We start from the raw sequence: 13,445 nt of genomic DNA, 5'->3' as shown, positions 1-13,445 counted from the left end.
ACATAAATAAATTTTGAAGTGCTTTTACTTATTTTTTAGGAGTTTTCAGATAATAAGGTGAAATTTTGACAGGGCTAACTGTAAAATTCTACATTTAAATTCAAAAATAAATTTCGTCAATAGATAATACCAAAACATTTGAATTTAGAAATGGCTCATATGCAAACAAGAATTTTAGTTACAAAATAATAATAATAATAATAATAATACCATTGTGAACTTAATTTACAAAGATTATATAGTATACAGATCAAGGATAGTAAGAGATCCACTTCACTTTATACTAATTAATCTTCATCTGGTATAATGCATCTCACTTTTAACTAGATTATAGATTATAATCTAGACTATAGATTATAATGATAGATTATAATTAACTAGACTGTAGATTATAGATTAATAATGATGTGTACCTCATTTGTGAGAAATGAGTAATATAAACATACAAAGCTCTAGAACACAGTACACCATCAGTAAACGCTAGCTGTGATGAAACAATTATGTCCAGTTTGAGTCACAACTTTTGAAATAACTAATGTATAGCATTATCTCTACTATCTTATATAGTTGTTTTAAAGAAATGGGATAATGCCTGTGAAAGTCTCAAATTCAGTACCTGGGACATAGTTAAGTACTAATTTAATACTTAATCCCTTCTAAATGTTTATGACCCCCCCCCAAAAAAATATTTTATTTCCAGCCCAGACCTATTCTGATCTTTAGGCTTATTTGTCCAAGTACCTACCTAATCTCCACTTGAGCTTTATGCATCTCAACCATAACATATCCAAAACTGAAGTCCAGATCTCTTCTCCATCTCACCCTCTCCCCAAAATCTATTTTATCTGCAGCCTTCCCTATTTCAGTTGGTGTCAGACTTCCAGTTACTTCTACTTGAAAACCTTGGTGTAGTCCATGATTCCTGTCTCTTCCACACCCGACATCCAATCTGTTAGAAAATCCTGTTCTCTCTACCTTCAAAATATATTCAGAATTAAGAACTTCTATTCTTGGAAAGACACTGTAAAAGAAGGAAGAGACAAGCCACAAACTGGAGTAAATATTTGCCAAATATATATTTGATAAAGGACTTATATCCAGAATATATAAAGAATTCTTAAAAAGTCAATAATAAGAAAACCCAGTTCAACATGGGAAAAGATTTGAACTGACACTTCAACAAAGAAGATACATGAATGGCAAATATGCACATGTAAAGTTGCCCAACATCCTTAGTCATTAGGGAAATACATGTTAATGCCACAATGAGACATCTGTACACACATGTATCAGAATAGCTAATATGAAAGAGACTAACAGCACCAAATGTTGGTAACAATGTAGAACAACTGGAACTGATACACTGCTATGGAGATGTAAAAGGGTACAACCTCTTTGCAAAGCAGTTTGGCAGTTTCTCAAAAAGTTAAACATACTCTTATACTATAACCCAGCCATTCTGCTCATAAGTATTTACCTAAGAAAAATGAAATGTATGTCCATACAAAGACTTGTACATTAATGTTCATAGCAACTTTATCTGTAATAGCCAAAAATTAGAAAAAACCCAGGTCCATCAACAGATGAATGGATAAACAAGTTATGATGTATCCTTAAAACAGAATACCACTCAGCAATAAAAAGGAATGAACTATTGATACATATAACAACATGGATGAAGTGCAAAATCTTTATGCTGAGTGAAAGAAGCTGGACAATAATGAGTACATGGTATATAATTCCATTTACACTAATTATACCATAGTAAAAGTTTTCAGGGGAAATAAAACAAAATATATTCAGAGTTGACCCTTTTACCCTTTCTAGAAATTTTTTCCATCTGATTTCATCCACCATCATCTCTCCCCTGGATTACTGCAATAGCCTCTTACCTGATCTCCCTCCTGCTTTTTTTTTAACCCTCACACCCTTCCAATCCATTCTCAACAGAACAAATGGAGTATCCCTTTAAAGTTATTAGATGATGTCATTCCAGCTCAGAACCCTCTAGTGGTTCCCTCTCCCTCTTAGAATAAAAGCCAGAGGTCCTTCATGTCCTACCCAAGCCTTGTCACCTCTCTCATCTGATTTACTATTTACTCCACACATGGGTCTCTTTACTAGTTCTTAAAAATTCCAGCCTATACTCTCTCCTTTGGGCCTCTGCATTGATCTCTCTAACTAGACCACTCTCTTACCTCTTTGGATGTCACCTTCTCAATTGGGCCTACTTTGACCCCCCTATTTTAAGTTACAATGTCCCCACTGCCTCTTACTCTACTTTACTTTTCACTTTATTCCATAGCACTTTTAACATACTCTATAATTTATATTTTGGGGATTTTCTTGTCTTCCCCCATCAAAATATGAGCTACATGCAGGCCTGAATCTTTGTTGATTTTGTTTACTGGTATATCCCAAGTACGTAGAACAATGCCTGGCACATAGCAGGCTCTCAAGAAATATTTCTAAAATGAGTACTTATAGCATATAAATCTTTAAGATACACTGAGAAATTAGAGTAGAACCAAAGTGGGGGAATAAAAAGAATGGCAAGTGTTTTGAAATGTACATAAGGAATAGCTGAGGCAACTGGAGACATTATCACAAAGAAGAATGGATTTAGTGGAAGCATGATCCCCCTCTTAACTACTGAAGGGGTATTATATGCAATAGGTAGTGTTTGTTCTGTGATGCCCCAGAAGATAGAGCTAGCCCAAACAAGCCAGATATGGGCCCAAGCTGAGTAAACTTTTTCACTTTCTTAAACTTGTAATGGGCTGCCATAAAGTAATGATCCCCTATTGGACAAGGTCAAAAAGAATGATCATCCATCCGGGATTGAAGAGGATCCCACATGGGGAAATGTTTGAATTAGATGGCCTTGAAGTTTGTTCTAGGTTGAAGGTGCTGTGATTTTTTTTTAATCCATTTATTCTTAACAACTAAGACTGCTGAATCAGTTGTGAATTTTTCAAATGCTCATTTTACCTGACAAGATCATGTCAAAGGTAACTTCATACCTTAATCATCATATGATTGATTAATTAATTAGCCATATGTCTGAAAATTATTATTTCAGCCCTTTATTATTGCTGAAAGTAAAATATTATTTTTCTATTAGTTTTGACCTTCTCTTATGCCTCATTTGAGAATGTTTATCAGTATCATGGAAAAAACCTCCAGCCTGCCAAAATTCAATCTAAGTTTCACATTTAAGAATTGAACTTTATCATTTGTTACGGACTAAGCTTCTTCACTTTTAAAACAGTTAAGAGTATTTATTGTCTTTCTTCTTTTATAGGAGAGAGATCGTTATGCCTACAAGATTCATCTTCCAGAAACAGTAGAGCAGCTGAGGAAATTCAATGCAAGGAGGAAACTAAAGGTAAATTAAAGAAATCATCAAAAAGCCAGACAGATACAGTTGATGATAATGTTTTTATTCTGTTTCAGGGCCCATGAATATATCCTAGTGTTGACTATTGTTTTTCTTATAGCTAAATTCTTGCTTCCAAAAATTACCACCATTTCAATAAGATTTTGTTTTTTTTAATCATGTAAGGTAATATGTAAGTATGAATCTAAACAATGTTATAATAAATGGCAGGTTAATCATATATTAAATTTGTGTTATTTTAAAAATTTATAGCAGAGATAAAATTACTTTAAAAACAGTTATTTATTATTATTATCCATGATTGTTTTCTCAAATATTTTAATTAAAAACATGTGGGGTTAGTCCTGACCAGGTGGCTCATTTGATTGGAGCATCATCCCATATGTCAAAAAAGTTGTGGGTTCAATTCCAGCGAGGACACATACCTAGGTTTCAGGCTCAATCCCCAGTTGGGGTGCATACAGGAGTTAACCAATCACTGTTTTTCTTTCTCTCTCCTCCCCCCGTCTCTGTCATCAATAAACATATCCTTAAGTGAGGATTAAAAAGAGAGAGAGAGAGAGTTTAGTTCAATGGAAACAATACTGAATTAGAATTGGAACTAGGTTTGAACAGCCATCACAAAGCAGTAAAAATCCCCACTACCTTGATCTACTAGAAAATATTTTGATTACTTTTCTCGCCTTTTTTTATTCTTCTTACATACCTTTCCACTTTTACCACTCTCTTTATCCTCCACCCAACCAAAAAACAATTTTTGGTAATTGCAGCCCCATATGGGGAAGCCCACTTGACTTTAAAAGGTTTTTTAAAAGACCCAACATAAAATAATGGAGTCTTTTAAGCACTGAGCAAAAATTATATGGGATAGCATTTCCCCCTCTCCCCAGCAGGGGAAACTCTATTATATTATGGTCCTAAAACTAACTTATGTTTGAATTGCTTTTGACTACTGTAAAAAAAATTAACTCTGTCTTCTAAATGGGTGATTGACTAGTCATCATTAGTCAGGTGACTCTTTGCCAACTCTAAAACTTTTCTTTGAAAGTATTTTCAGATCTGTCATAAGTTGTAATAATATTATTATCAAGCCATGAAATATCTAAATGATTGTATACAACTATAGATTTATGAGACCATACGAATTTTAGGGAAACTATATGCCACAATATTATCCTATGGAGCTGAACTAACTGTCGAATATGCTAGCTACAAGCCACATGTAGTGATTTAAATTTAAATTAGTTAAAATTAAATAAAATTAGCCTTGGCCAGTGTGACTCAGTTGGTTTGAGTGTCATCCTGTACATTGAAAGGTTGCAGGTTCGATTCCTGGTTAAGACACATAGCTGGGTTACAGGTTCTATCCCTGGTCCAGGCGCTTGTGGGAGGCAGCCAGTCAATGTTTGTCTCTCACATTGATGTCTCTCTCTCTCTCTTTCTCTCTAAGAGCAATGGAGGGGTGTCCTTGGGTGAGGATTAAAAAAATAAGTAAACTTAAAAGGTCAGACTTGCAGCCAAGATAGCGGTGTAGGTAGATATGGTTCGCCTCCTTGTACAACCAAAAGAAGGACAACAACCAATTTAAAAACAAAAAACAACCAGAACTGCCCAAAAATTGAACTGTGTAGAAGTCCGACAACCAAGGAGTTAAAAAAGAAACATTCACCCAGACTGTTAGGAGGGGCAGAGATGGGACACCAGGGCAAAGCGGATACTCGGCAAGGTGGTAGCTGGTGGAAATGGAGGTCCCACGTTCCTATGCAGATAAAAACTGGAAGGAACAACTAGAGAGTGAGACAGACTTTGAAACCCAGAGTTTCAGTGCCTGGAAAATAAACCTCAGAACCTCTGGCTGTAAACACCTGTATAGGTTGAGGCAGTGGAAGAAACTGCTAGTCTCTCAGGAGAGTCCATTGGAGGGGCCCACAGTGTCCTAGAACATACACGAGCCCACTCGCCCAAGAATCAGCACCAGGGCAGCACCTGGAAGGATGCCATTCACTTGTGGGAAGTGGGAAAAGTAACTGAAAGCAGGGCGAGAGCCAAGCAAGCAGCATTTCTCCCCTCTGACCACTCCCCCACGTACGGCACCAAACGGTACAAAGGGGGTTTCCCCACCCTGGCAAGTACCTAAGGTTGTACCCCTTACAATATAACAGATGTGCCAAGACCAAGAAATATGGCTCAAGTGAAAGAACACATCAAAACTCTAGAAAAAGAACTAAGCGATAAGGAGATAGCCAACCTATCAGATGCAGAGTTGAAAATACTGGTAATCAGGATGCTCACAGAAATGATTGAGTACAGCTGCAAAATGAAGAAGTGAAGGCTATACAAAGTGAAATAAAGGAAAATGTACAGGGAACCAACAGTGAAGGAAAGGAAACTGGGACTCAAATCAATGATTTGGAGCAAAAGGAAGAAATAAACATCCAACCAGAACAAAATGAAGAAAGAAGAATTCAGACCTGGCTGGCATAGCTCAGCGGATTGAGCGCGGGCTGCGGACCAAAGTGTCGCAGGTTCGATTCCCAGTCAGGGTACATGCCTGGGTTGCAGGCCATGACCCCCAGCAACCGCACATTGGTGCTTCTCTCTCTCCCTGTCTCCCTCCCTTCCCTCTCAAATAAATAAATAAATAAATAAATAAATAAATAAATAAATAAATAAATAAATAAAATCTTTTAAAAAAAGAATTTGGAAAAATGAGAAGAGGCTTAGTAACTTTTGGGACAACTTTAAACATTCCAACATCTGAATCATATGGGTGCCTGAAGGAGAAGAACAAGAGCAAGAAATTGAAAACTTATTTGAAAAAAATAATGAAAGAAAACTTCTCCAGTCTGGGGAAGGAAATAGACATAAAAGTCCAGGAAACTCAGAGGGTCCCAAACAAGTTGGACGCAAAGAGGACCACACCAAGACACATTATAATTAAAAAGCCAAAGATTAAAGATAAAGGGAGAATCTTAAAAGTAGTAAGAGAAAAGAAGACAGTTACCTACAAAGGAGTTCCCATAAGACTATCAGCTGATCTCTCAAAAGAAACCTTGCAGCAAGAAGGGGCTGGTGAGAAGTATTCAAAGTCATGAAAAGCAAGGACCTACATCCAAAATAACTCTATCCAGCAAAGCTATCATTTAGAATAGAAGGGCAGTCCTGGCTGGTGTAGCTCAGTGGATTGAGTGCGGGCTGCGAACCAAAGTGTCGCAGGTTCGATTCCCAGTCAGGGTACATGCCTGGGTGGCAGGCCGTGACCCCCAGCAACCGCACATTGATGTTTCTCTCTCTCTGTCTCCCTCCCCTCCCTCTCTAAAAATAAATAAATAAAATCTTTAGGATAGAAGGGCAAATAAAGTGCTTCCCAGATAAGGTGAAGTTTAAAGGAGTTCATCATCACCAAGCCCTTATTACGTAAAGTGTTAAAGGGACTTATCTAAGAAAAAGAAGATCAAAACTATGAACAGTAAAATGACAACAAACTCACAGCTATCGACAAGTGAACCTTAAAAACAAAAACAAAAACAAACTAAGCAGACAACCAGAACCAGAACAGAATCAGAGAAATGGAGATCTCATGGAGGGTTATCAGCTAGGAGGGGGAACGGGAAGAATGGAGGAAAAGGTACAAGGAATAAGAAGTATAATGGGTAGGTACAAAATAGACAGGGGAAGGTTAAGAATAGTATAGGAAATGGAGAAGCCAAAGAACTTATATGTATGACCCATGAACAAGAACTAAGGTGGGGGGAATGCTATAGGGAATGGGGGTACCAGGAGGAGGCAGATAAAGGGGAGAAAAAGTGGAGCAATTGTAATAGCATAATCAAATACTTAAAATTAAAAGGTCAGTTCCTCAGTCACACTAGCACATTTCAAGTGCTCAATAACCATATGTGGCTAGTGCCTACTGTATTGGACAGTATAGATACAGGGCATTTCCATCTTTGCAAAAAAGTTCTCCTGGATAGCACTGCTGTGGAGCAAGGGAAATTTTCTCATGTCATTGTTGAGGATGGTTATTCCCAGTTAAGGCTTTCTGCCAGTTGTTTTTGCAGCAGAGGTTCACACTGGCTCCTATCTCTTTGTTTTACAAGTCCTTGGCAAAAATAATTATTAAGATGGTGCCCAAACAAGTTTCCCAAGACTTTTCATTTGTTTGCCTTGATATATACCTGAACCAGTATAGCCTACAAAGGAAAAAAATCGTATTATCCGAAGTGAATTTTGGTCAGCTGTTTTTGAAGTTAGTTCTCCTCCCCCCTCCAAGAAAGGTGAATTATGCTACTCAGTTCTTCCTTAAAGTCTTCTTAACTCTAATGCTGCTTTGGCCTGTGTGACATTACTCCGGGGTTGAACTTTTCATTGCCTAAGTACAGGTCTTTTACCATAGGGCTCAGATTTGCCCCAATCACAAGAAATATGTGCTGTATTTATTCTGTTGCCACAAAATCAGACTTGGGCCTAAACTAGCCAAAGTGGTGACTAAGATTTACTTGGACAGGGCCAAGCTGTCACAGCAGAAAGGGGTCATGTGAATTTACCACATCCCTTTGTGGTAATACTTACAGTTTCATGACCCACCAAACAACCTGGAATTAGGGACATCAGCAGAGTTATGAGTTTTTCAGCTTCTGCTACAGCTATATTCTTTTGAGTGATTCAGCCACTCTGCTTATAGCATGCTACACCTACCCTCCTCAAGGAAGTAATTCTCCTCATTCTGCCTTTTCTGCAAATTTCTAGAATAGAGATTGCAATTTCCCTGACTTCCAGGGTCCACCACACGTTATTTTCAGAAATTAACAGCTACATACCATCTTTCCACCAAGGCACTGTTTTTAAGCTTTTTGAATGGTGGGCAACAAGGGAATTTGTATGACTCCCTTTGAAGTGATTAAAAAGGAAGTTCACAAAAAGCAGTAGAAAATTACTTTTGTTCTTAGTCAGAGGTGAGAAATTTTTATTGTTGACAGCAAGAAGAAAGAGAAGGAATATAGCATTATGGGAAAAGAGTGGGCTCTGGAGCTACATTGCCTTGAGTGAATCCTGGCTCTGACACTTAGAAATGTGTAAACTTGAGCAAGCTATTTAAATTCTCTGTGCCTCAACTTCCTTATCTGTAAAATGGGGGTGATAATAACTAACTTATAGGGTTGTTGTAAGGTTTTAATGAATTAATACATTATAGCAGTTAGAATAGTACTTAGTAGTCATAAGTGCTCCGTAGATATTACTTGCTATTAACATTATTGTTATTGTTTTATTATGATTTTCATGTTAATACTTTTGATGTGTTACTTTATATATAACTGTAATCCCTTAATGGACACTCCATACCATTTTAGCTTTTTTCCAGTCATTGACAGTAACATTTTAAGGTTTTTAAAGGTTTTCTATTATATAGAGCATAAAAACTTTAATTGAATAATCCCTATTTTTGTGTTTCTTCCAGAGTAATTACACTTAGACATTTCTGATCATTTTGATCATTTTCCTTCACAGTATCTAGAAAGAGAGGATCTTATATTTGTGATATATTATCACACTCACTTCTCTCCCATTACTTTCCTCTAGTATCATATCCTCTATGTGATATACATTCTTTAGAGCAGTGGGTCTTCGATTGTGATTCCCCTGATCAGCAGCATCACTGTCACCTCAGCACTTAATAAAAATACAAATACTCAATCTCTAGTACAATTAAGAAAACAAAATAAAAGGCATCGAGATTGGAAAGAAAGTAAAATTGTCTTTGTTTACAGATGACATGGTTCTGTATGTAGAAAATCCTAAGGAATCTTTAAAGAACTATTAGAAATAACAAGTTTATCAAGGTCACAGGATACAAAATCAGTATATAAATTTGAATTGTATTTCTGTATATGAGCAATGAATAATCTTCAAATGAAACTAAGAAACAATTCTATTCACAATAGCATCAAAAAGAATGAAATTCTTAAGAATAAATATAACATCCTGGCTGTTGAGGCTCAGTTGGTTGGAGCGTCTTCCCATAAACCAAAGGTTGCAGGTTCAATTCCTGGTCAGGGCACATGCCTGGGTTGCAGATTTGATCCCTGGTCTAGATGCATATGATCCCCAGTCTGGGTGTGTACTGGAGGCAACTGATCAGTGTTTCTCTCTCAGATCAATGTTTCTCTCTCTCCCTCTCTCTCTCTAAAAGCAAAGATAAAAAGATAAAATATCATCACGTATGGATTTAAAAAAATAACAACTTTAACAAAAGAAACATAAGTCTTGTAAACTAGCATTGCTAAGAGAAATTAAAGAAGATCTAAATAAATGGAGAAATACTTAATGTTCGTAGCTTGAGAGACTCAATATTGCTAAGATGACAGTTCTTCCCAAATTGATCTATAGAGTCAACAAAATCTCTCTCAGAGTTTTAGTAGAAATTGACAAACAGATCCTAAAATTTATATGGAAAGGCAAAGGACCTAGAATAGTGAAAATAATCTGTAAAAAAAGAGCAAAGTCAGGAGACTCATACTTTCCTATTTCAACATTTACTATAGTTATCAGGACACCATGGCACTGTTATAATATAAAATTAGACATGTAGATCATGGGAAAGAATTAAGAGTGCAGGGATAAACCCTTATATTTATGGTCAATAGATTTTTAATAAAAGTGCCAAGGCAATTCATTGGGGAAGGAATAGTCTCTTCAACAAATGGTACTGGGACAGTTGTATAGCCACATGCAATAAAAGACATAAAAGGACATATATTGAATAACTCCACTTATTTACAGTGTCTGTAATAAGTATTTATATCTACAAATCCATAGAGAAAGAAAGCAGATTGGTGGTTTCCTGGTACTGGGTAGTGACTGCTTAATGGGTATAGGGATTGGAGGGGCAGGGGATGAGGATGTTTTGGAACTAGACAAAATTGGTGGCCGCACATTGTGAATCTACTAAATATCACTGCATTGTACACTTTAACATGGTTACTTTTATGTCATGTGAATTTCACATAACCCACTTTTTTATACCATGTGACAAAATATTCTTAAATACTGGCTTTCACTTTGACACACTTGAGGGATGTGAGTTACTACATTCCCATAGAAACAGTGGCTCACTGCACCACTCAATTCATTTGAGAGACCGCCACCTCCTCCCTTAGCCCCAGGCATGCAGATTGGAGGGGGGTGTGTTTATTGGAAAAGCTCTATGGGTGATTCTGATATTTTCACCTTATTGAGAGTTATTACTCTAAAGCACAAGCTGTAATGGTTCTACAAAAATCCATCATATGTATATATCACAATTTAATTAACCAGCAGTTAGACATGGAGATTGCTTCCAGCTTTCCATGGCCATAAATGCTATTGCATTGGCTGTTTTCGTTAATAAATCTATGTGTAGCCCTAGCTTGTGTATCTCACTGGATTCAGCACGGGCCTGTGAACCAAAGGGTTGCCAGTTTGATTCCCAGTCAGGGCACATGCCTGGGTTGCAAGCCAGGTCCCCAATTTGGGGCACGTGGAGGCAATCACACATTGGTGTTTCTCTCCCTCTCTTTCTCCTTTCCTTCTCATCTCTCTAAAAATAAATAAATAAAATCTTTTTAAGATAAATAAATAAATCTTTGTGCTGCTCTGATTATTTTTTAGGGTAAATGCTCTACTACTGAAATTATTGACATCAAAGTATATACATGTATTTAAGATTTTTTATCTCTATGATTAACTTGCCTTCCAAAGGCTTATAACCAAACAGGTATTATTGCAAATGGGTTTATTGTTTTTGCCATTGAACCTTTTTCTCATTAAGAAAGTTTTGTGAAACTCTTCCGTGCCAGAATATAAAACATTACTCATTTTACTTTGCTGAAATTTCAAGACAGTTACTCATTATTGCTTATGATACTATTGCTTAATAGTATCAATGCTCTGCAATCAAAAATTGTTCCTTTCCATATTTGTACTTTCATTTTAACATGTACAACAGGCTACAGGAGGTAACAAATCCCTAATGAGAACATTATTTGGATAAGTAGAAAGTATAATATCATTTTCAGACTATGTCTCAACTAGATTTTTAAAAAGTTTATGGAACCCTGCATGTGATTTGAATTATTATCATATACTTGTTTTTATTCTCCTTTATTTCACTATTTTACTTTACATCTGTGAATGATGATGGAAAATTTCTTTTCTCCATTTTGGTTACCAAACATTTCATATGTTGGTCTCAGGGTTTGGGTTTTTGCCCTTTTATATGATGCTAAGCTCTAGAATGTTAATAGCTCAATTTTTAAAATCCTACAGGGTGTCCAACCTTTTGGTGTCTCTGGGCCACACTGGAAAAAGAAGGGTTGTCTTGGGCTACACCTTAAATACACAAACACTAATGAAAACTGATGAGCAAAAAGAAGGTTTTAAGTAAATTTATGATTTTGTGTTGGACCATATTCATAGCCATCCTGGGCCGCATTCATAGCCATCCTGGGCCACATGCGGCCCAGAAGCCGTGGGTTGGACATTGCTGCATACTTCTTTTAATAAACTACATAGGCCTGAGCATGGGACTAGGTATGATGAGGATCCTATTTTCTCAAACTGTATATTAGGATCCATGGGACACACTGCAATCTAGGCCATGTAGAAAATCTGTGCTTTGTGTTTCTCTGAAGGAGGCACATCTGTACTCTAACCCTGACTGTCACCTACTTGATGAAGGAGTTGTTGAGCAAGAGGCGAGAGATGGTGGAAAGGTGGGAAAGGGGACTAGCAGGTGTCTGAGTATCTGAACTTGTCTGCCTAGGAAAGAGGTTCAAGAAGAAATCTGTTCTAGAAATGATCCCTTTTGCTTCATGAATCATCTCTATATTTAGAAAGCAAATTTCCCTATAGTGAAGTATGTGAAAGAAATTCTGTATAAGAAGCAGCAAGATTCTGTATTTGGGTAAGTTTATTGCAGTCGGTTTAGGATATGGTGAGTTGAGTCCATGTGATTCAGTTTAGGGGATAAAATTATTTATTCCTTGTATATACAGAAAGTGAGGGAGAATTCTGGATAACTGTCTCAAATTTTTTCATATTGATTTTGCAAATTGCAGAAGTATAGCCTGTATACATCTGACTTACCAATTGGTCTCAGGCTAGTGAACTTTGCAGAACTAAAAACAATTTGTTTAGGAATGTCATTTTCTGATACTTTATAGAGCTGCACTATCCAGTGCAGTAGCCACTAGACATATGTAGGTTCTTAAATTTTAATTGTAATTTATTAACATTAAATAAAATCCTGAATTTGATTTCTCAGTTGCAGTAGCCACATTTCAAGTGCCCAATACCACATGTGACTGATGGCTACTGTATTGGACAGCCCAGATATAGAACACTTCTATCTTTGCACGAAGTCTTATTGCCCAGCACTGCTATCTGGAGTCTTGACACCTCCAAGAGTAATGTTTAGACCTATATAGCACCTTTTGAGAGGTCTACCAGCAAGCTCTAGTAACTGCCTTTTGGCATTCGTCCCCTTTCTATTAATCCAATGAGAGCTAACTTAAGGATTTATCAAGGACTTTTGTGCCCTCATTAAAGCCAGCATTTACATACAGTCCTCTCCTGTAGTGAGGGCTTGTGTAGAGGCAGTCAGCTGGCATAGCATTTGTGGGTGCCAGCTACTCAGCAAGTACATCTAGTGTCTAAAATGCACCTTTGATTCTAAAAACTTAAAACTATTCTAGTATGAGGAGTTTCGTAAATAATTAAAGTGATCTTCCTATATTGCTTTTACTAAGCAATTCTATTAATTTGTGATTCTGAAATGTAGAATTATTACTTCCTAAGTTAGGCAATGTGACTTTTAAAAGTTATGTAAATCAAAAGACCATCTTTATAAAGTACTTTGCACAGATCAAAAGGGTTCCTAAGATATTGATGCCATACAATTGCTCTTAAATATAGTCATATCTACTACACTTATGAGTCTCATTTTTTTTATTTTCTTCAGAGGATATAGCATAGCCTTCTTTAGTCATATATCCCTATTTAATGTTAT

General features: G+C 36.6%; 1 protein-coding gene across 11 annotated transcripts in view; it reads left to right on the top strand.

Moving 5' to 3' along the window:
• The window catches only part of CASK (calcium/calmodulin dependent serine protein kinase), a 422,712-nt gene that overhangs the window by 284,825 nt on the left and 124,442 nt on the right, over positions 1 to 13,445 (top strand). For all 11 annotated transcript variants that reach the window (XM_045860500.1, XM_045860508.1, XM_045860504.1 and 8 more), the window contains exon 9: positions 3,305 to 3,388. In XM_045860500.1, coding sequence (XP_045716456.1) covers positions 3,305 to 3,388 — 84 coding nt within the window. The remainder of the gene's footprint in view (positions 1 to 3,304; positions 3,389 to 13,445) is intronic.

The sequence above is a fragment of the Phyllostomus hastatus genome, unplaced genomic scaffold (assembly GCF_019186645.2).
Source record: "Phyllostomus hastatus isolate PE091 unplaced genomic scaffold, TTU_PhHast_1.1 phas_scaffold_200, whole genome shotgun sequence".
NCBI classification, from domain to species: domain Eukaryota; kingdom Metazoa; phylum Chordata; class Mammalia; order Chiroptera; family Phyllostomidae; genus Phyllostomus; species Phyllostomus hastatus.
The sequence above is the reverse complement of the archived record's forward strand: the minus strand, read 5'-3'. Positions and strand labels throughout refer to the sequence as shown.